The sequence below is a fragment of the Anabrus simplex genome, chromosome 1, assembly GCF_040414725.1.
Source record: "Anabrus simplex isolate iqAnaSimp1 chromosome 1, ASM4041472v1, whole genome shotgun sequence".
NCBI lineage: Eukaryota > Metazoa > Arthropoda > Insecta > Orthoptera > Tettigoniidae > Anabrus > Anabrus simplex.
In genome coordinates this window covers 427710685-427735664 of record NC_090265.1, presented here as the reverse complement: position 1 = coordinate 427735664, position 24980 = coordinate 427710685, and the positions used below count along the sequence as shown (strand labels likewise).

The 24980-nt window shown below is 40.1% G+C and overlaps 1 protein-coding gene across 1 annotated transcript in view; it reads left to right on the top strand.

Annotated features, from left to right (window-relative positions):
- Positions 1 to 24980, top strand: part of LOC136866925 (diacylglycerol lipase-alpha) — a 245167-nt gene that overhangs the window by 108280 nt on the left and 111907 nt on the right. Inside the window, exons 9-10 of the mRNA XM_067144016.2 lie at positions 1615 to 1838; positions 5876 to 6017. Of these exons, the coding sequence (XP_067000117.1) occupies positions 1615 to 1838; positions 5876 to 6017 (366 nt within the window). The remainder of the gene's footprint in view (positions 1 to 1614; positions 1839 to 5875; positions 6018 to 24980) is intronic.

Here is a 24980-nt window from a genome sequence, read left to right as displayed (position 1 = left end):
TATCCTGGTCTAAAAGGTCCCTGCAATTTTTTCCTTCCAGAATAAAACACAACTTGATCATGAATAATTCACTTTGTATCCTGGAAAGCCAGATTCTAGCAATAATTTTGTTAACTTCTACATCTTTTAAGGTCTTTATCATGGTTATTTTTACAGCAAAATTTTCTGAATGAAGTTCAGCTAGCTTTTCAGATAAAAAAATGACACTATCATTGGACTCCCCTCTGAAGCTGTTCCTGAAGCCGAAGTTACCACAAACACTGTTTGATTAAAAGGATTTAGTCTTAATCAGCTATTCAGTCAGTTTTTGCTGTGCAGCTGAGAAACAAGCTGTAGTCTGTCCAACTTTTTTATTTTTATTTTTTAACTACATGTTATATGGAATGTAGCATTACAAAATTTTACTACCATCATCAGGATTACATTTATAGTAGACCACTCTTTCACAACAATACATGTATGTAGCTATACAGAGAGTTGGTTAATTCATAACAGTTAAAAACAATTTGTTAAACATTTTCTCTTTAAGTTACCGGTAGTACATTGTAGACTGTCTCTGAAGGTTCTACCTCAACTGCAAATTTATTTGTATAGTAGTGTTACATTTTATAATTCGTATGTATGTATGTATGTATGTATGTATGTATGTATGTATGTATGTATGTATGTATGTGTGTATGTATGTATGTATGTATGTATGTATGTATGTATGTATTATCCGCACACTTTATGTTGGTGCATTTACACCCTAGTGCTGAATCGGTTGACCTCGGCGATCTTCGAGATTCGTACTGGCAACCTTTGAAACACAAACTATGAATCGCTTAAGCATCGTTGTGCGACATCTGGCGTACACTTTACGTACTATTAAAGTTGTTGTTTACACAACAAAGCCAAAGTATAGAATACATGCTAGGAACAAGATTCGCATCGACAAATGTTTTATAATGTTATATAATGTGTATGTGACATAGTTGTTGGCTTAAGACGATAACGGTTTAGAAACTTACTATCGATCGATCATATTCTCGATTCAATTCAGATTTCATTTTCCTTCGGTTGGTAACACTATCGATACCCGGGACACCTCCCTCCTTACTCCTCACCCCCCGTACACAAATGCACCAACATAAAGAGTGTGTGTGTGTGTGTGTGTGTGTGTGTGTGTGTGTGTGTGTGTGTGTGTGTGTGTGTGTGTGTGTGTGTGTGTGTGTGTGTGTGTGTGTGTGTGTGTGTGTGTGTGTGTGTGTGTGTGTGTGTGTGTGTGTGTGTGTGTGTGTGTGTGTGTGTGTGTGTGTGTGTGTGTGTGTGTGTGTGTGTGTGTGTGTGTGTGTGTGTGTGTGTGTGTGTGTGTGTGTGTGTGTGTGTGTGTGTGTGTGTGTGTGTGTGTGTGTGTGTGTGTGTGTGTGTGTGTGTGTGTGTGTGTGTGTGTGTGTGTGTGTGTGTGTGTGTGTGTGTGTGTGTGTGTGTGTGTGTGTGTGTGTGTGTGTGTGTGTGTGTGTGTGTGTGTGTGTGTGTGTGTGTTTAATGTGTACAGACATAGGGGCTTGGAAAACTTAGCCTTTTACTGTATTTGAGAAACAAAGAACAGATTTTCAATTGTATATTCTACAGGGTATGGTGCAAGCAGCAGAGTACATTCGTCAGAAACTTAAAGAGGAGGCAATCTTGGAGACTGCATTTGCCCTTGATGAAAATAGAGCCACTGAGGACTTTGACCTGGTGCTGGTGGGCCACTCTTTAGGTGCTGGAACTGCTTCCATACTCGCCATACTATTGCGCCAGGAGTATCCTACACTTGAATGCTATGCCTACTCACCACCAGGAGGTTCTCTCAGGTAGATAAAATAATCTATCTATCTATCTATATCTATCTATCTATCTATCTGTCTATGATCTGCATTTAGGGCTGTCACCCATGTGGGAGATTCCCTACCAATTGTTTGTTTAGTCCTTTCTTAAATGATTTCAAAGAACTTTGAAATTTATCAAGGATTTCCCTTTGTAATCATCTGCAAAAATCCTAGTCTGTATTTTCAGTTCTTTACTCTTAACATTTATATAATATATAAGAAAGCCTAAACATCCAATAATACTGCCCTGTGGGACCCTACTCTTATTTATTACAGTATCAAGTAATGTTTTGCCTACTGTGTTTCTCTGGGTTCTGTTTTCTAGAAATGTAGCTACCTATTCAAGCACTCCTTTGTCTAGTCCAGGAGCCCCATTTTCATTAGTAATCTCCCATGACGTACCCTATCAAAAGCCTTGGATAGGTCAATAGCGATACAGTCCACTTGACCTTCTGAATCTAAAATACCTGCTATATCTTGCTGGAATCCTATATGTTGAGCTTCACTGGAATAACCTTTCCTAAACCTGAACTACCTTCAAGATGACTGGCCTGTAATTACCTGCTTTATGTTTATCATCCATTCCCATGTACAATGGGGCTTCTATTGCAACTCTCCGTTCATTTGATATAACTCCTTCTTGCAAACATATATGGCCAACCCATCGCCTTTAGTATATGCGAAGGTATCTTATCAATCCCAGCTGATTTTCTAGCTTTCAAATTTATGTCTTTATTATCATAGGTAAATTTCAGTACTTTGCCAGTATTATTTGTCTCGTCTATCTGGACATTATCCTTATATCCATCTACCTTTATGTACTGGTGACTGAATACTTCTACCTTCTGTAAGTTCTCACATACACCTAGGTACAGTCCCCTTGTTCATTAATGATCCCTGGAATTTTCTTTCTGAAACCTCTTTCTGCCTTAATATATATATATATATATATATATATATATATATATATCCTTCTATTGTTCCCTAAAATTCATATGACTGCCAAATATGTTTGCCATTAACTTATATTATTCTTAGCTGACTTTTTTTTGCTAAATTCAGATTCAAATTCTTTCAATCTCCTTACTTTCACAACCATTCCTAACTCTTATTTCTTTCTAATCTGCAACTTCTTCTTAATCTCTTGAGTTCCCTGTTATAATATAGGTCCTTACCATTCCTTACCACCTTTAAAGGCACATACCTATTTTTATACTTCTCAACAATTGCTTTGAACATATCCCATAGGCTCTTTATATTTTCTACTGATCATAATTGCTTTTTAAAAATCTCTCTCATCCCCATGTATCTCTTATTAACCATATGGTATTGCATAATAGTCCTACTCTTACAACCTTTCTTTCTCATCATCATCATCATCATCATCATCACCATCCATTTCCTTCATCCAACTCCCATCAGGTTGGGATGTTTATGGCACAGTTCCATCTTCCTCTATACAAAGCCACCATTGTTACAATCAAGGTTTCTTGTAATTATTCCATTCTTGATTGTTTTCAGCCACCTTAGCCTGGGTCTCACTCTTGCCCTCTCTCTTCCTGTCTGGGTCTCCATCATCTACAAGCTAACAGAAATTAAAACTCCCCTTAAATGCTGAAAGATGGAGGTTGCAAAGTATAAAGTTCACCAGAGATTTCAACTACTCAGAACTAGAAATATCAGAATACAGGAATCAGCTGATTACTACTTTTGTTTTCTCAACTACCCTATACTTCTTGTTCTCAACTGTATGTCAGCACATATGTGAATAATGGCTTTACATCGTACTAACAGATAGATTTTATGGTGACACTGACATAGGACAAGGCTAATGAGAAGGAAGCAACTGTCGCCTTAACTAAGGTGTAGCCCCAGCATTTACTAGGTGTGAAAATAGGGAGCCGCAGGAAGCCATCTTCAGGACTGATGGCAAACCCATTATCTCGTGAGTGCAAGTTTACCGCTACATGACCCAAACTGTATTGCCAACATGCTCGGTGTATGTATCAGACTTCCTCGTCTAGGAATTAATACTGCAAATTACTTTCAGGATGATTTTGGGCTTCATCCCCACTCTGCCATGAGTTAGATTTAAGGTTCTGAGGAGCTCACTCATTCTCTTGGGGACTCTTGAAGGTCTGTCTGTCTGTCTGTCTGTCTGTCTGTCTGTTTGTTAGGTCATCAGCCCAGAGGCTGGTTGGATCCTCGAATAGCACCATCAAAGGTTATGAGGTTATAAGGAAACCCAAAAAACCAATGGCAACACCAAAATGAGGCGTACTAGGCAAGATGAGGAGTGAGGTAGTTTTCCATTGCTTTCCTCACTGGGTCAGAAAGTACTATTGCAGCACGACTGACCCTATGCGCAGCACCTTTCATAACACTCAGATGCACTAGTCATGCTCTGAATGTCATTACTCAGCACTACCCATACCCCAGCAACTTCCATATTGTCACAGCCATGGATGTTGACTGGGACTTCGGTGGAAGCTACACTTTACTCTGGCCTGTGCCAAGAGATGGATGCAAAAGTACTGTATCCATCAAGAAATGACAGCAGGTAGTCTTGAAGGTCTATATGATTTGAATGATTTGAATGCTAAAGGTTGTGGTGTAATATATTAATGGTGATGAGATCTATCAAGCTAATTATGACCTGTTATATTATTCTCTCTTGTCATACCACCTATATTGTTATATCATTGAAAGTATTATTTTAATGTGAAATGTTACCACTTGTATCATTCTCCATTGTTATTCTGTAAGATTTTTCAACAAAAACATTGTCATAGCAATACCCATTGTCATCATTGCCACACCAAGATAGAAACCCTTTTCCATGATATTGGATACTGTCCACACAGTGAGACCATGTACTTATCTAGAAACCATATGATATGAAGCACCATTGCTCAAGCACTAAGAGATATTGGTTATACTGTGCATGAAGAAGTTCATGGCTTGTCAGTCGATGGTGGCACCTGTCAGATAGACATGATAGCCTTCGGGGACAAAACTGATTGATCTAACCATCCAGTTTGAATCTCATGCCAATCCACCTACTGTAGTAATGTAAATGATGAAAAGAAGAGAATATACAAACTGCCCATAGCTATAAATATGGACTTTGGAATATAGAAATAATAGGCCTGCTTATCAGAACAAGGGGAACAGTTCAATCAATCAATCAATCAATCAATCAATCAATCAATCAATCAATCAATCAATCAATCAATCAATCAATCAATCAATCAATCAATCAATCAATCAATCAATCAATCAATCAATCAATCAATCAATCTTGATCTGCATTTAGGGCAGTCACCCAGGTGGCAGATTTCCTATCTGTTGCTTTCCTAGCCTTTTCCTAAATGATTTCAAAGAAAATGGAAATTTATTGAACGTCTCCCTTGGTAAGTTATTCCAATCCCTATCTCCCCTTCCTATAAATGATTATTTGCCCCAATTTGTCCCCTTGAATTCCAACTTTATCTTCATATTGTGATCTTTCCTACTTTTATAAACGCCACTCAAACTTATTCATCTACTAATGTCATTCCACGCCATCTCTCCGCTGACAGCTTCTAAGACTTTTGAGAGATTCTGTGCAAAATTCAGCCTTCTTGTATTACTGACAAAGAGTGTGGTTTTGTCAGCCCTGAGAGGTTCTCTTTCAATACTAAGACACCTTCTCTACAGCAAAGCATAAATTGTACTGGTATACATTGCCCTGTGCAACCTCCTCATGGGAGAAGTGTTTTTTCTAGTATAGAATAAATTGTGTGTATATAAATTGCTCTTTTAATTAAGAATGTATTTTTATATTTTCCTTTCTTAGTTGAATTTCTGGAAGGCTATAATTTATCTGAAATGTTCCCTCTCCAGAATCTTGCCTTCATTTTGAATAGGTTTCTACTGAGGTTGGAAGTAATATATTAACATTTGAAATCAAAGAGAATTTAGTAAACAAGTAAATTTGGTAGTTTCATCTCAGTAGTTCTAATCCCTTATATGTCTTCCAGTATGCCTGCTGTTGAATACACCAAGTCTTTCATTACATCTGTGGTGCTAGGGAAGGATGTAGTTCCAAGAATAGGACTTCACCAGCTGGAGTCGCTCAGAGCTGATCTTATCAACACAATCAAGAGGAGTAAAGATCCTAAGGTACTTGATAAACCCAATTTAGTTTTTAATCTGTTAAAAAGGTTGTTTTTAATCTGGTATGTATGCAAATAGCAAAAGAAAATTCATTTGATATACCAGTCAGAATGATACAGTTCAATACAGAAAATTATATCCTATGAGATTACGGAAAATCTCTCAGCATTCTTTCAGTATTGGCCTATAATCCTGCTTAAATTAATGAACACTGTCCATTGAACTGTGAGTAATGGAAAAGAGAAAACAAGTGACAATCAAGTCATATATAACATAGAATGATAAGAACATTATGACTAAAATATGATAAATGGTAAACACAACAAGAAGTTCATTTTCAGATGGTTGAGGTGCTGGCCTTCTGACCCCAACTTGGCAGGTTCGATCCTGGTTCAGTCCGGTGATATTTGAAGGTGCTCAAATACGTCAGCCTCATGTCGGTAGATTTACTGGCACGTAAAAGAACTCGTGCAGGACTAAATTCCGGCACCTTGGCGTCTCTGAAAACCATAAAAATGTAGTTAGTGGGACATTATTATTATTATTATTATTATTATTATTATTATTATTATTATTATTATTATTATTATTATTATTATTATTATTGTATGTATGTATGTTTAGTCCTCAGCCCGAAGGCTGGTTGGATCCTCAACAGTTCCGCCATCAGCTGTCATAGATGGCCTAGGCATCACTGAAGAGGCGTACTAGGGAAATGAGGAGTGAGGTAGTTTCCCGTTGCTTTCCTCACCGAGCCACAAGTTGCTATTACACATCAGTCTGCCAAGCCCACTGAAATGCATGCACCAACTGACCCTATGAGCAATATTTTCACACCATTCATAGCAGGGACTGGCTGCAGAAGGAATGGCATTACTAGCATTACTCATACCTCAGTCACTTTCATTTTGTCAAAGCTAAGGATAAAGCTGAGACAGGTCAATGAAAGTAACAAAATTGCTCTAGCCCATACCACAAGATATTATTATTATTATTATTATTATTATTATTATTATTATTATTATTATTATTATTATTATTATTATTATTATTATTATTATTATTATCATCATCATCATCATTCCATTTGGGAAGAGGGAGCAACAGAAAGAGATGACCAGGGAAATATGAAAACACAAACAAACAAGGACATTCTCCACATCTTCATACATCTCTTCATCAGTCCCAGTTCTTCTATATTCATTTCTTCTCAGTCTTTGATGAGCTCATTTCTGCTTCCCGGTTCGATCAGGAGGGTAGCCTTCAATCATTGAGGAGCCATCTTGACAGATAGTATTAACAAGGGAAATATAGGATAAGAAGAAAGCATATAAATATAAGAAAAGTGTAAAGACAAAGATAAAGATGAATGCAGGTGGTAAATAGGGTTGCAAACCTTTTTCTGAAAAAAGTACAGGAGATAATTAACTCAACAAAATTTCACTAGAAGATACTACTTTTTTGAGTTATGAACGGTGTGTAAATCATTCTGCATGCCCTCAGTAAAGACATAAAAAGTACTTGATAGCATAAAAGGTGCTTATGTTATTGATACACTAAGAAAATACTGTAATTTTACAATTTAATCACTAGAAATACTGTACTTTATTTTTTCTTTCTTAATCTGTTTACCCTCCAGGGTGGGTTTTTCCCTCGGACTCAGCGAGGGATCCCACCTCTACCGCTTCAAGGGCAGTGTCCTGGAGCTTCAGACTCTGGGTCAGGGGATACAACTGGGGAGAATGACCAGTAACTTGCCCAGGCGGCCTCACCTGCTAATCTGAACAGGGGCCTTGGTAGGGGATGGGAAGGGATAGACCAGGAATAGGGAAGGAAGCGGCCGTGGCCTTAAGTTAGGTACCATCCTGGCATTTGCCTGGAGGAGAAGTGGGAAACCACAGAAAACCACTTCCAGGATGACTGAGATGGGAATCGAACCCACCTCTACTCACTTGACCTCCTGAGGCTGAGTGGACCCTGTTCCAGCCCTCGTACCACTTTTCAAATTTCGTGGCAGAGCCAGGAATCGAATCCGGGCCTCCGGGTGTGGCAGCTAATCACACTAACCACTACACCACAGAGGTGGACAACTAGAAATACTTTACTTTTGAAAATCATATTTCAATACTGATTTTGCTTCCCTTAAAAGTCTTTCATCATTTCTAACAAACTGAAAGAAATTGCTACACGAATAATTTGTTACAATTTGCAGTTCAAATTTGATAAGATGCATTGCGCTTCTGTTTTGAACATCTGTCCACCTGTTGTTCATTACAGAAAATACTCTCTCTGTATGAGCATTACTAACTGGTATGTTGGGAACAAAACTCACAAATTTTTCCAACTTTTTAATATTAACATTGTTCTGTTTTTAAAGTAGTGAACACTGAAACCCATTTCTGGCAAATGTTACCTTCTAGAGAGATTGCACATTTTGAAGTATCTCTGAAAAGACAACATTCTTTATCCTTATTTACACACTCCAAATTTAGCAAATCACTAAATTCTACTTCCCTCTACAAACACATTGGTAATCAACACTTTGTCAGATGCCTCAAAACTGTTAACTAAATATGAATACAAATAATCATAGAATTGAATGAAATTATCTTCGGTAATACATTTAAGGTCTGAACTTGGGTAAGATAAGGGTGTATTCTGTCCGAAGGCAGGTCCAAACCTCCGCAGAGGTGTGCCTGAGCCAGAGTTTGTGTACGGTGGGGTGGCCAGTTCCTTTCTGCTCTTCCATTCCCTTACACCCCCTCCACCAACAGCACATGGCAACCCATCCAAATCTTGACCATGCCCAATGTTGCTTAACTTCAGAGATCTCACGGGATCCGGTGTTTCAACACGGCTACAGCCGTTGGCTGAACTTAGGAAGGTACCTAAAATTTGATGAGTGAAGCTAGCAAAAAGTATGTCTCCCTTCCTCTGCTTAACTTTACTATAATGATTGCACACATACCTGCGATTCCATAATACCGAGATCTGAAATCTCCAAGTATTTTCAGGAAACAAGGAAAATATGACCAGTATAAACAAAAGAACTTAAGTAAGCTTCAACAAGAGTTTCAATTTCTGGATCCTGCAGGACTAAATTCTGGCACCTTGGCATCTCCAAAAACTGAAAAAGTAGTTAGTGGGGCGTAAAGCCAATAACATTATTACTTATTTAATTTCTGGACATTCGTCACCATCACTGAAATACCCTTTTAATATTTAAAATAACTTTTTATATGCTTTTAATTTTTTCAGCAGTCTTTCTACAGCAGTTGTTGGAACATGCCAAAGGATTTCTGACCACTCGACATTCAAAAATTCAAAAAATTATGTTAATGCATATCTTCGTTTAGCAGAACAAGAAAAGTGACTGTATATTTTCGGCACTAACACTTCAACATCTACTGTACCTCTAGACCATGGCTGTCCAACGTTCGTTTGTACTCGGGCACATTCACATGACAACTACGGGTATGCGGGTGCCAGGTTACGATTCCATTCACTCGACACTACTGCTTTAGGTACTACAACGAATAATAATAATAATAATAATAATAATAATAATAATAATAATAATAATAATAATAATAATAATAATAATAATAATAATAATTTTTTAAAAATCTTTTTGCAAGGGAGTGTGGAAAATCTTTCATAAGACACTTGTGAGGGCCCGCACTCAACAAGTGTGTGGAGATTCTTACCCACTAAAGACCACACTCCCTTTTCCCACGAAGTTTATCCCCGCCCCGGAAACCGCTCTCACATTACTTCAGGACGGATGTCGTGCTTAATGCATCTTGTGCTTCATCTTCCTTCTTCTGCTTTACGGTCTGTTGTAATCATCCAGGTCCTTCTTCTTCTGATGCAGAATATTTTCTATGTAGACTGCCACCTGATCCTAAGATCTTGACTTTGTAGCATTACTGACACGATGCCTTCTGGTGTCAATTCTCCCTACATAACTTCTAAGCATCTTCTTTGTGGCAGCTAATGAACACAAAGAAAGTAATACATCATCAATATCACCGCAGTATATGCACACCAGACTAGTTGCTAGCCCTAGTCTATGAAGAAATTTCCGGAAGTGTCCATGACCTGTCAAGAACTGTATGAGATAGTAGTTCACTTCACCATGATTTCGGCCAACCTATATGCCCAGAGAAGGTATCAGTCTTTTCGTCCATTTCCCTCTAGAATCATCTTCCCATCTCGTTTGCCAACGTTGCATTCTGTGACTAAGAGCCAAAGCCTTTGACCGTTTCCTTCCTAGCTCTCCTTGTGTGAGCCAAATTTCTTGTCTTTCGAAAGCCAACAAGTCTATAGGAGCTACTGCTGCTACTACTAGAATCGCAGGTTCTGATACTGTACGATATGATCAAGCAATTTGTAAAGCTGCTCTCCATTGTACAGCTGCAATTCTTGTCCGATATTTTGCAATTTTTAAAGACTCAGCCCAAATTTCCAAACCATATAGAAATATCGATTTGACAGTCGACATGAGAAGCCGCCTTTTACTAGATGTCAGACCCTTGATATTTCCCATGAGTCTACTCAGTGCACTCATGGTTTTCGCTGCTTTATCTGTTACCCGTTGGATGTGGTCCCAATATGTAAGCTTAGTATCAAGCGTTACACCAAGATATTTTGTGCTCCTAGTTGTTTCGATGGCTATCTGTCCGATCTGCATCGGTACAACAGTATTAATTCTTTTCTCGTCAGGAGGACAAATTCCATTTTATGATCTGTGATTTGACACGTCGCATCACCTGATTCAGTTTTAATTGAGACAGCTCTAGGTTACGGGTTATTATCAAGGCAGCCACGTCATCAGCATAACCCACAAGTTTCACATCTTCTGGCATCTCCAGCCATAACAAACCATCGCATATGATATTCCAAAGGTTTGGTCCAAGAATTGAGCCTTGTGCTGCACCAGCTGTGAGCCATTTTCTTCTCTGACCATCTTCCGTGTCATACAACAGTGTATGATCTTTCAAATAATCTCGCAATATGTACATGAGATATTCTGGTAGCTTGAACATTACTTGTAGACCTTCCAAAATATCACTCCATCTTGCCAAGTTGAAAGCATTTTTATAGGGACACAAGAAGTGTCAGCTTTCTAGAGTAATGATTACCCATTTGAGCTCGTTCTGCTGTCTTCACCACTTCCTTCACAGCATCTAGCGTTGGGTGACCTCTGCGAAATCCATGTTGTTGGTCAGATAGGTCGCCAGCTAATCGAACTGTTGAGAGTATTCTCAGCTGTAGCAGCTTCTCTAAACCTTTCCTGGTAGTGTCCAGCATACATAGAGGTCTGTAACCCCCAGTTTTCCCTTTACTGATCAAAACCAATCTAGCTATCTTCCAATGAAAACTGAAAATTCCCGCTTTCAAACAATGATTATACATTCTCAGCAGCAGTCGAGGACATAATTTAACTGCCACCTTTAGTACTTCCACCGGAATACCATCTGGTCCAGGGGCTTTGTTATTTCGAAGGGAATTAATTGCTGTTATCAATTCTTCAGTTGTAAAAGGTGGTACATTATCTAGTTCTTTCTCGGCCTCATCATCAATCCTCTCTGCATAATCAGGGAATAGTGTGTCTACTATTTCTTCCATGGTGCGTGGATCCATGATCGGGCTTGGGAGCATCCCGAATTTCTTCATAACGATTTTATACCCTAATCCCCATGGATTTTCATCTACTTCCATAGACAATTCCCACCACTTCTTGGCTTTACTCTTTTTAATTGTATTTCGCAGTCTTTTCTTCATAGTCTTATACTCTGCTGAGAGAGTTTCATCGTTGTGTCGTGCTCTTTGTGTCCTTTGTCTGAGTCGCAGGCATTGTTTCCTCAGCTCAGCAATTTCTTCATTCCACCAATATGCTGGATGCTTGCCTCTCCATTGTTTGATTCTGGTCATTAATGCGTCACATGCTTGCTGGAGGAGTCTCATGGTGTGTTCCATGCATTTATTAGCAATTATGCTTCTTTTGCCCCCGTGACATATATCCATTATACAGTCCATTCCATTCTGTATTACTTCATGAAATTTTTCTCTATCCATAGTGGCTATGTTCCATCTTTCTGGCTTGCGCATGGTAATCCTTAGATGCGGAGTCTCTTGAAGTATGATATAGATGTTGATTCCCATAGGGAATCTGAAATATTTGTCTCAAATGAGAAAATTTATAATACCAATATAAATGGTCCGTTATTGGACACTATAAGTTTTCCAGCTAACTCATTCCTGGTTGCCAGCATTTTGCCCCCGTGTGCTAGGTTGGGCTCATCAGTTGGTACCTAGCATACCGTGGAGGCCTCTGCATAGGCTACTTGAAGCCACCCTGCTGTTCGGATTTGTGATTGAGACCTTCAGTGCACATGCTGGTGGCTTCAAGTAGCCTACGCAGTGGCCTCCACAGTATGCACTAGCCATCCGTCTTGGTAGGTGTGCTAGGTACCAACTGACGAGCCCACCCTAGCACACGGGGGCAAAACGCTGGCAACCAGGAATGAGTTAGCTGGAAATTTTTAATGTCCAATAACGGACCATTTATATTGGTATTATCTCTTGAAGTACATGAAAAATGATATACTGATGATCGCTTCCAGTATATTCTTCAATCACTCGCCATTCAGTTATCCTAGACGCAATGTCTTCAGAAGCAAAGGTTACATCTGGTATAGTTCCCTGACATCCTGGTCACCAAAAGGTTGGCACATTACCAACGTTGATAACCATTAATCCCAATCTGGCAGCAATCTCCATTGTACACTGCCCTCTAGAATCTGTTTGAGGCATGTTCCATTCCACTGCTTGAGCATTAAAGTCACCACCAACAACTAGGTTATTGTTCATCTCTTGCAGAGTATCTTCAAGCCCATCTAGTTTCATCTAGAAGTCAGAAATAGCCTCATTCGGGGTAAAATAACAACTGACAAAAATTACCTTCTCAACTTGGACCCAGACAAACCCATCCCCACATCCTTGATTTATAACTGAATATTTTCCAAGGCCAATGGCCATAGCTGTGTTGAAACACCGGATCCCGTGAGATCTCCGAAGTTAAGCAACATTGGACGTGGTCAAGATTTAGATGGGTTGCCACGCGCTGTTGGTGGGGTGTAAGGGAATGGAGGAGCGGAAAGGAACTGGCCACCCTACCGTATGTAAACTCAGGCTCAGGCACACCTCTGCGGAGGTTCGGACCTGCCTTCGGGCAGAATACGCCCCTTATTTTCCAAGATCTGGTACCCATATCACAGCTGTCCCTAGATTGTCTGAAAACCAACCTGGTTGATCTCTGCCTTGATATTGTTCACTAAGAATCAAGATGTCTGCTCCTATCTCATAGGTCATCTGTGTCAATAGATCATTGACAGATAGACTCCTGTGTATATTGGCTTGAAGGATCTGTACCATTCACCACTGCTTTTTGGCCTTTTCTAGTGCTTCATGAAACACAGTGTACTTGCCTGAGCCAAGAGCATGATGTTATTTTGACTCTTCAACACCCATATCTGTGCAAACTATGCATTGTGGATTCATTTTGCATCCTACTCCCTTGTGACCAGCTTCTCTGCACTTAAAGCAGAGTTTACTTCTGTCCAATCCTTTACAGTTTTGTGCTTGATGCCCATATGATAAACATCTAAAGCACCGAGGAACTGCGGCCCACCTTCTTTTTCTGCAGTATAGCCAACCTACTTTAATTTTGCCTATGTCTAACAGCTTTCGTGCCTCGCTATCTTCTATCTCCACAATGATGAGTTTTTTTCCCCTGCTGTTCGGATTTGTGATTGAGACCTTCAGTTCTTGATTAGGATTTTCCAAGTCTCGTCTTACAGCCCCCTCTACATCGGAAATAGTGGTGGCACTGTCCATATCCCGAATTTCCAATGTAGTTCTAGGCGTCAAAACTTTTACTTCGCCATCATGTCCAAGAGCACCTTTAAGTGATTTATTAAAATTTTCTCTATTCTCCTTTTCCGTGGCCTTATTAAATTCAAGAAGAACCACTCCAGATATAGTTTTCCTGATTGATGTAATACCAGCGCCACTGTCTTCTAGCTTCACCTTGCTGCGGATATCCTTCACAATATCTGCAAAAGTCTTGCCATTCATTGGTTTGATAAGTACAGCTTTTGGGCAGCTTGTTATAGTTAAACGTTTCCATTGGTCATTCTTTCTAACAGTTTCAGATACTGGTTCAGGTTGAGTACCTTCATCTTCATCTGTCTTCTTCTGTCTCTGTTCCCTCTTTTTCTTCTTGGATAATGCTATTTCCCATTTATCCTGTTCCACGTTTCTGTTTGTGGTGCACTGTTCTACCTTCCCTTGAATGGGCAAATCCTTTTGCATTAATGCTCTAGTTGCTTTCCAAGCTTTTCTGTGCGTAGATCCCATATCTAGAGCTTCCTCTAATTTCTTTAAACCTTGCTGAATTTCAGTCTTCATATGTTTCTGCTGAATTGCAAGAATACTTTTCAACAGGCCCCTGGCGATTTCCAGTTGTTCTTCCTCTTTTAACATATCCCCCATTATTTGTTGAGTGATATCAAGCCTCAAATTCGTTTTTGCATTTTGTTCAATACTATTATGGCATGTCTCTTGCGTGCACCCCATGTCTGTAATATTGTGGCCATGTTCCATAGATGCTGAATTAAAATCCACAGTCACACTGGATTCCAGCTTCTGACATCATGCCGTATAGGGAGTCCAGCCAGCCGTGACTCAAGTCGCAGTGAAATATCTATTCTCTGTTATTTGTATGAAGAAACTAGGTAACCTAAAAATGCAATTTCACTAACACACAATATCAGTGTCTTGACTTTACACCCACTACCGTACTTTATCCTATTAAACATGTCAGTATTCGGGTGATTACCAACGAAAGCTTCGATCATTGCATGCACAACAGACTTACTGATCTTGTCACTACTGTCAAACTGTAGTAGTAGTAGTAGTAGTAGTAGTAGTAGTAGTAGTAGTAGTAGTAGTAGTAGTAGTAGTAATTTCTTTTATATGAGGGAAGTGTGGGAAATCTTTCATGAGACACTTGTGAGGGTCCGCACTCCACAAGCGTGTGAGATTCCTACTCAATAAAACCCACACAACCTTTTCCCACGACGTATATCTCCGCCCCGGAACCACTCTCGCATTACTTCAGGGCGGTGTTATGCTAATTTCTCAGGTTTCTTCTTCCTTTATTTCTCCTTACTGCCGTTCATGAGCATTCAAATCTCTCTTTTTCTGATGCAGGATGCTTTCTACATATACTGCTATCTGATCCCAAGATTCTTGGTTTCGTAGCATCACCTGCACAATACTTTCTGGCAAGGAGAGTTGATGTTCGGGTTCGAGAAACTTCCAAGTTTCTTCATAACGGTCTTGTATCCTAAACCCCATGGATCGTTATCCACTTCTTTAGCCATTTTCCACCATTTGTCGACTTTACTCTTTTTGATAGGATTTCTCAATTCTTTCTTCGCCGACTTATACTCAGCTGTGAGTGAGGTGTCTTCTTGGCTGACTCGTGCTCTCTGTGCCTTCCGTCTAAGTTGCAGACAACGTCTTCTCTTGTCAGCAATATCGTTGGTCCACCAGTACGCTGAACGCTTCTTGTTTCGTAATGTATTACAAGTCATGGACAGATCACATGCTCTCCATATAAGCTGCATGGTGAGCTCAACACGTTTCTCAGCCACTTCTTTCCCTTTATAACAACATTCTGTTATATTATCCATTTCATTTCTTAAGATAGCAAGAAATTTATCTCTGTCCATACTTTCTACATTCCACCGTTTTGGTTTATACGATGTAATGTTAATCTGTGAAGTTTCAGGAAGAATACGAAAAGTAATGTACTGGTGATCACTTCCTGTATATTCTTCAATCACCCGCCAGTCACTGATATTCGACACGATGTCCTCAGATACAAAAGTCACGTTCGGTATGGTTCCTCTACAGCCCGGTCGTCAAAAGGTTGGCACATTTCCAATATTAGTGATCATCAAACCCAACCTAGCGGCCATCTCCACAGTTCGACGCCCTCCAGAGTCATACTGTGACATACCCCATTCTAGTGCTTGGGCACTGAAATCACCAACCACAATTAAACTGTTGTCAAAACCTTATAATACGTCCTCTAGGCCATCCAGCTTAGCTTGAAATTCAAATACTGACTCATTTGGTGTAAAGTAACAGCTGCCGAGCTCGATAGCTGCAGTCGCTTAAGTGCGGCCAGTATCCAGTATTCGGGAGATAGTAGGTTCGAACCCCACTGTCGGCAGCCATGAAAATGGTTTTCCGTGGTTTCACATTTTCACACCAGGCAAATGCTGGGGGTGTACCTTAATTAAGGCCACGGCCGTTTCCTTCCCACTCCTAGTCCTTCCCTGTCCCATCATCACCATATGATCTATCTGTGACAGTGCGACGTAAAGCAACTAGCAAAAAAAGAGTAACAGCTCACTAAAGTGTATCTACCAGTCTGGACCCAAACAAAACCGTTTCTGCATCCTTGGTTTGATACTGGACATCTACCTAAATCTGGTATCCAAATTGCAGCTGTCCCACAATTATCCACGAACCGTCCTGGGTGGTCTCTGTCTTGATAAGGTTCACTAAGAAGAAATACGTCTATTCCTATCTCAAAGGTCATCTGCATCAAAAGATCATTGGTAGTTCTACTCCTGTGCATATTTGCCTGAATAAACTTCATCATTTACTACTAGTTTTAGCCTTTTTGAGAGCTTCACGAAACACTGTACAGGCTCTTGAGCCAAGTACATTACTTCGATTAGCTTCGTCGACATTAATGTCTGTACAAATTATGCATCTCACATTTGCTTTGCAACCTACCGCCCTATGCCCGGCTTCTCCGCACTTAAAACAAAGTTTGCTTCTATCTGCACCTTTGCAGTTTCGTGCATAGTGCCCATACGAAAGTCATCGAAAGCAGCGAGATACCAAGATCCTTTTTCGGATTCTACAGCAAGTTTTTGCCCTCTGCTGTTCAGATTATTAATTGAGACTTTCAGTTCTCCTTCGAAATTCTGAAGATCCTGCCTTACAGCTTCCTCTACATCTAAAGCAGTGGCAATACTGTCAATAATAATAATAATAATAATAATAATAATAATAATAATAATAATAATAATAATGATGATGATGATGATAAGTTACCATCTTTGCCAAATTTAAGGGATGCATTAAATATGTCTTCTCCCCTAGTATGATCATGAAGTGCCAATAGTGCAACAAATTCTTCCTTTACTGTAAAACCACTAAAAACCATTCTTAGAAAATACTCAGCAATGTCGAACATATAGCACTTTCATCAAACTGGAGTGAAAAATATTCAGACGATTGCAAATCCTGATGCAATTGGGATTCCATGTTATTGGAAATCTGTTCATTCTAGCAACAGTTTGGTGAGACAACTGAAATCCTTTGATTGCAGATATAAATACAGATTTATCTTGGAGAGAATCAAACAGAGATTCAACGGCAGTTAACATCACCTCTTTTACTATTTCCCCATCACTGGAAGCTTTTTTTCCCTTTTAGCTAGGATGTAACAAACATTGTAAGAAGCTATTGTAATGTTACATGTTTGTTGAACTTTTCTCTTAAATGTATATTGTTGCAATGCCAATTTATACTTTAGGTCTTTTACTTTGTGTTTTCTTGGTTCAGAATTCTCAATAAAGTCACTGTTAAAGTTTTCATGATAAGTCAAAAAAATGTCGCTCTACATTAATTCTTTTAGGAACAGACACTCTAGCATTACACAATAAACACACGGTTTTTTCTTTGTTTTCAATAAAGCAAGACTGGTCCTCCCATTCACTGTAAACGTTCTAACCGAATAATTTAAATTTAGAAACTTGGAACATTCCAATTGCAGATTGTTGTAAATCATTTGTTCATTGGTTGCAGCACAGCCTTGTTGGGATTAAAGTTTCTTTTTAGGCAGATTGGGTGTCCCATTTTCGTCCTGGTGAAAATCTGTCATGGTAGGTAGTTTCTGGCACTGCAAACAAATGAATCATAAGGAAGCCATCCTGTTGTGCAGAATAAAAATGTCACCAAATCTGCCTCCATTAGTAGAGAGAGCCCTTGTTGCAAGATCCCACAGTGGGAGGTTTGTGAGGGATTTGTCTTTGCCTCAACTACAAACATGTCAAATATGTCCAAACTACAAACATGTCCTTCTGAACCTTTGTTCCATCATTTCACTAATTGTCGGCATGAGTGAGTTAGGCCTAGATCATATTTATGGCTTTCTCAAAGCTCTCTATATTTGGACGCAATGATATAAACAATTTCCTGAGCTTGAGGACAGTGCTTTTAAGAGAAAAGTAAGAATAGTTATTAAAATGCAAAAAATATTGCTTTCAAAAATTAATTAAAATTTAATTTGAAAACCAATTGTGAAGGGTGCAATAGAAGGGCACTGTGGGCACCATGGCACCCGTGGATGCCACGTTGGACAGGGCTGCTCTAGACTATCTGATGCATTTTTCATGACATTATGTACAACATGATTGAAACAGTTGACTTTTAAGTACTTATTCATTGTCGTCTTGCTGTAATTTCATAACTGAACAATGCTTCCGATTGACATTAGTACCATCAGCACAATATGAAGATACATTATTCAGACTCAAATTGTGTGATTTAACAGCACTCATCTTTAAATTGTGGATATCAGCTGCAGTCTCATTCACTTGTTCGATGAAATCTAATAGCTTGTTTTGAATTCCTTTGAAGGTGTCAAAATAACTAATTATCACAGGAAAATGTTTCCTGCAGAAAAAATTTAGCATCTCTTGCTAACAAACGAAGTACATTACTTTATTGAGGATCACATAACACTTCTAAAAAATCACTCACACTCCTAGGCGCAAATACATTTTCCACAATAATTTCAGGCTTTGTTCGGCCATAATTTTTTTCTTTGAGATATCCAAGTCTTTAAAAACGTGCTTAGAAAATTTAATACTGCAATCCATGTTGTTATAGCTCAGGTTGTGGTTAATGATATGGGAGACTAATGAAAGTTTACCAGCAACAGCTTTACTCTTGATGCTTTTTGTGTTTAAATTTGAATTTGGAGAGTTGAAACTGGTATCATACATGAGTTTTTAATGTCTTTCTCTTTACTGCTGTGGTCTGTAAAATTGAAAAGGTTCAGTTACATAACTACTAAATTTTGCCAGAAAGAAGTCTCAGATTATGATAAATTGATTCATGGACCTCTTAAATGTATTAGCTAGGCGTAACTGTTGTTTTCAGGTGCTGGACACAATCATTACTTCCACCATGTGCAATGCCAATTTCACATTTGCAGGTTGAACACCTTGCTTTGTATGAATTAGATTTCACCAGTTGAATCCACGAATAAGTACAGTAGAAGTCCGTTATAGCGAGAATTCATAATGGCAAAAAATATACTCGCTGTAGCGGACTGTCGTTATATCAAGATTTTTGTAAATAGACATGCAATGGTAATCTATGTGTTCAAACTTGCGTTTTCACAGATTTCCATACTATGGCTTACTCATAAGTTATTTTTCTAATTCCGAGACAACGTGAACGCATATGTTCAGTTTCATTCTGAAAAATTTTAGTAGTATCATTCCAGTGGCTTCTGTGGAAAATGTTTAAGTTTTCTTATTCAAACAGAGTCATCTAACCTAACCTCATATGTATCATGAAAACATATTTCAAGCACCCAGGAACAGCCGTTCCGAAATTTAACCAGGCGTGAGAAAATACAGTGAAACCTCATAGTGTGTTCCTCATTAAGAGAATTTCTCGCTTAGCACATCATAAATTCGAAGTCCTGATTCATGTCTTATTAAGTCTATTTAAACATACCCCTCACTTATCGCATCACAAATTTTCATTATTACCGCTCGGTACGATCACATTTTTCCCAGCCCTGAAATTGTTCTTTGTCATCCCTTGTGAAAGGAAAGTTGTTTCCAACACAGATTAGAGCCCTCGCCACAGGAGCCAGGTCAGGGAAAGTTATGCAAAAACGGGAAATGGGCTTGAATTCCGGAAATTTAGAGAGTAAATTATAGTCATAGGTTATAAAATTCATGGTTCTGATCTGTATTTAATTGTAATTACAATATAATTATAGTTACTTTCAAATTTACTCATAATTTCATCCCAGTTTTTAATGTCATTTTATATATATTTGTTTCATTTGTTTTATGTCAATTGTATGCATGTACATTTGTTTAGTTATCAGATGTTTTACATTAAGGCTGAAGATGGCCAGCCCCAGCTGAAACTAGTCCCTAATTAATGTAATTTAGAATATTGCATTTTATGGTATTGAAAGGTGGACCATTACTACATTAATTTAATAATTATAGAGTAAATTATAGTTTCGGGAAGCAAGCCATTAGCCTCAGGAGAGTTCAGTTTTGCTTTACGGTTTTCATTGATATTGTTGAATAACCCGGTAAGCCTATTTGTGTTTGTATTTCGCATTCCACTCTGAAGTTAGAAATTTATTCTGTGTTGAGTGACACAGTGAATGGTAGTGAAGTTGACTAGTGAGGTGCACATTTGTCTTATATTAGCCCCATTATAGATACTGAAAAAGCCATGAAATTGCTTGCTAATGAAGACAAAATCCAGGAAGTAGACAGACATCTGCATCTTTCAACTGTGGCCCAATACATTAAAACTTGCACCTTAGAGTTTCGACTCAAGTCAATCAAAGTGTTGTCACATTCAAGATGGCAGTTAAAGTCATTTCTCTCATGAATGGCCAAGTTTTCATGGTCGAAGAGTGTGACCAGAAAGCAATGTGTAACCCACTGGTCCGAAATATAAGGCTTCAGCTGACATTTGTTTTAGAAAGTGTGTGATCTGCAATAATGCGCTGACACTTTTATGAGGCCCCACTGCAAACGTTTTTATACATGTTGTCAGGTGTTTTACACACCTTTTAATACACTATTTTTATTTAATAAGCCCCAGTGAAAAAGGTTTTCATAATTGTTCTCTCGTCTTTTTCATGCCTTTTAATACTCTCATCGCATCTTTAGAAATCGTAGATAGCCTGTATCTTTCACTGTACCCATGCATACATGAAATAAAATGCATGTTGGAAAAAACAAAACATATCAAGCGTTTACATATTCATGTTGGATAGTTTTTATTCATGTATTCAAAAGTATGTTTTCTCGCTTAACACATATCTTTCCTTGTCCCCTGCAGAAATGCCTAATGCGGTTTTACTGAATAAACTAACCTCCGAAATCAGTCATCCACTTTGCGCTGTATTTTGAGGTTATCATATTCTTGCTTAATTTCAGTACATAGTTTTAAAATTAAGCGATCGTTTACTTCAGCCTTTATTCCTAATGAGTTAACTACAGATTTCAGTCATGTTATTTATGCATTTTAATACAGAAACATGTTCTCTTTCATTTCGAATTGAGCTTATAGAATACCAGTCAACGAGTATTACTAATCGACTCAGATATCGCCTTCGAGTTCCGAATGTCGATAGTGTTCACTAGTGCATATAGCAAAAAGTCTACCAAAAATGATTGATCACATTCAGTATAATCAATGGAGTACATAAATACTGATAATTGCACGTGATAAATTTCATAGGTTAAAATGTCGTTACATGTAATTCCATGCATGTAACGACATTTTAACCTGTGCAATAACTGGATTTCATGGTTCACATCATGTTCATGTTGTACTATTTTAAGATTCAAGATTGACAAGACGATAATACGCCATGTCACAAGATCATAGACTTTTTATTCACTAATTTTAATGTATCCTTACCATATTTCCAATGATTTTATGTGTGACTAAAGATATCCCATAAAGAGACGAAACATGTATCACCAATATAGTTTAATGTAGTCTTATTAATAAAGACAATTACAGTATTGTAAAGGTGGAATTATAATTTAAAATTTTCACAAGTTGATAAATATTGATAATGGAAAAATTACGCATGCTTAATCGCTCGTAATAACGGATGCATCAATGATAGGGTTCTCGCTGTAACCGAAGGATAACACACAGTTTAACATAGAAATTTCCAAGGAACAGAAAAGGCTGTCATTATAATGGAGATCTCACTATATGCTGTACTCTCTATAGTGGACTTCTTCTGTATCTTCCCACGTAGCATTATACATAATACCAATATAATGGTCCATTATTGGACATTATAAATTTTCCAGCTAACTCATTCTTGGTTGCCTGCGTTTCGCCCTCGTGTGCTAAGTTAGGCTCGTCAGTTGGGACTTAGCACACCACCCAAGACGCAAGGCTAGTGCATACCGTGGAGGCATCATCATCATCAAAACGTTGGTTCATTCCTCCCCAAAATGGGGAGGCGGGCCATCAGCTGAACTAAGCAGCTCTTTGGCCAAGAGAAAAAGAAGCATTTACAGAGAAACCTAACAGTAGAGAAGTATGTGCAGTACATACATGTGGGAGAAAGTGTAGCAGGGGCGTAGGGGGCCGCGAGCAGATAAGGGGTCCCCCAGGGCGGGTCCACATCGCACCCTTCGGGGCCAACCCCCACTGGGATCACCTTTATTGAGGGCGGAGGGAGGTGTATCTCGGGCGCGCATTTCGAAAGGACTATGTACAAGAGATTACAAGAGTATTGACATAAGAGCATTTACATAAGAGTAGATGGAATGATATGTGGGTTTGAGGTAGGAGGGAAGTAAGGAGAAGGTTGGTAGTATTGGGACAGAAGGTAATAGAGAGTGGTGGTGATGTTAGAGACGGAAGTGGAAAGGAGGCGTAGAAGTTCCAGTTTGGAGAATGGCGATAAAGAAATCGGTTGTAGGAAAGGGAAAGAATGGACCGTTGGCGGTGGGGGGGTGGGTGGCGGGGCAGATTGGTGGCGAGGGGGAGAGACAGGAGAAGAGGCACTGGCCGAATGGGGCGGTGAACGGGAATGTTCCACACGATGGTGCCGATGACGAAGGCGAACACCGGAGGAGACCAGTTGTTGGACGGCTTCTTCACTAGAGAGGTGGAGGCGCACCATGAACGTAGGACCACGATCGTTGTATATGCGAAAGACTCGCCGGGCGTAGATTCCTGCCAGATGAAGGTCGTGCAAGATGTCCTCTTCGGTGATGGCAGGGTCAACACCTCGGACGACAATTCGGTGACAAGAGATGACAGCGGGCCGATGAAGTGGAAGTCGTCTGGTCGGCACGGGATGACGGAGTCGTGCCGGTGGTAGCCATGGATGAAGCGGGGGATTGCTGGGAACAGGGAGAGGTATTGACGAAGGAGGACGTTGACATAAGAGGGGAAGAGTGGCTGGCAGTGGTAGTAAGCATTAGAGAAGGCGAGGAAGTGTGGGCCGTAGTGGTGAGAGGAGTAGTAGTAGTAGGGAGTGATGTGCAGGGCGGATTGAAGTGAGGGTGAAAAGGAAAATCAGGGAGGGAGACCAGTTGCTGGAGGATATGATCCGGAGTAGGAACCGCTTCATATTCGGTGTCACCAAGAGCGACACCATGTGCAATGATGCTGGCCGGTGGTCCTGGAGATCGAAAAAAAGCCACCACGTCTGGAGACGGGTGACCAGAGAAGCCATCCTGCAGACGGAGAATTGCTTCTACGTAGGTGCCCTGACTGCGGAGTTCATCTCGGATGGCAGTTGGGGAGTAGGAGTCGTCCACGCCCTTGATGAGACAGGTATACATGGGGTAGGCGACAGCCAACGAGGCGTCTGCCAATTTGATTGTCCTTGGGCCGGCTGAGACAGCGACGAGAAGAGGGCCACCCAGCCGCAAAAATAGTGAGGCGTGACGGAAGGTCGGAGAATGACCGTGGAGGCTGCTGCTGCTTAAATGCTTTCATTCCCCGCCCGAAGGACGGGGCGGGCCCCCTAGATCGTGTCGCGATCTCTCGGGCCGGGAGAAGGGAAAAGAAGTAGAAGGTGTGATAGAAGAGGAAGATGGGGATAGCGATGTAAATATTCATGAGGAAGTAACGGTGGGTCTTCTTAGCTGGGGAGATGGGAACGATAGGAATTGTGCTCGAGGAGTGAAGTTTAAATGAATGTAGCAGGGTGGAAATGGAATGTGAGGAGTTGCAGAATTGTTGTGATATTGTTAAGGGAAGTGATGAGGAGTCGGATGATATCTAGCGTTGGAGGTGGTGGAGGGAAGAAATTAGGTGGGGAAAGGCGTGGGCAAACAGGTGTACTAGGTTGGAAAGGAGGAATTGGCCGGGGGCGGCAATATGGTGGGTTGAAACGTTGGCGAATAGGTTGAGGTGGGGAGAGAGAGGGCTCAACTTTATGACGATGGCGATAGATGTAAGCTCCATTGGCAATAAGTCGTTGGACATCTTCGGCAGTTGGAAGGTGTATGCGGACCATATACGTCGGGCCGGAGGAGTTCTTGATCCGAAAGACGCGACGAACTGGGACGCCTTCGGCTTGAAGTTCCTGGAGAATCGTTCGAGCTGAGAGAGCAGGATCCACTCCGCGTATCACACAGCTGTACATGGTGTGACAGGTCGATGAGGACTGCGTGGATGGTGGTGCGGCGGAGGCTGCTGCGTCGGCGGCGTGCGTAGATGGTGGTGACGAAGGCAGTGCTGCAGCTGTAGACGGAGATGTCTCAGTGGGTTGGTTCAGGTGTTGAGGTCCTTCAGGGCTAGGGCAGACAGGGAGGAAAGAAGTCATGAGAGGAGAAGGATGGCATGTTATAACAGTTGTGACCGGGACAGAAGGATAGAGAGGGATGGAGGGCGTGCTGGTCGTTGCGATGGTAGTGGTGATGGTGGTGCTGGTGGTGGTGGCGATGGGAGTTGTGTAGAAATGAGAGGAAGATGGTTGGGACGGAGTCCACTGTGGTGGTGTTTCGTTGGCAAAGTACGAAGGACAAGATGTCACTCGGTGGATCTGGCTGTCCA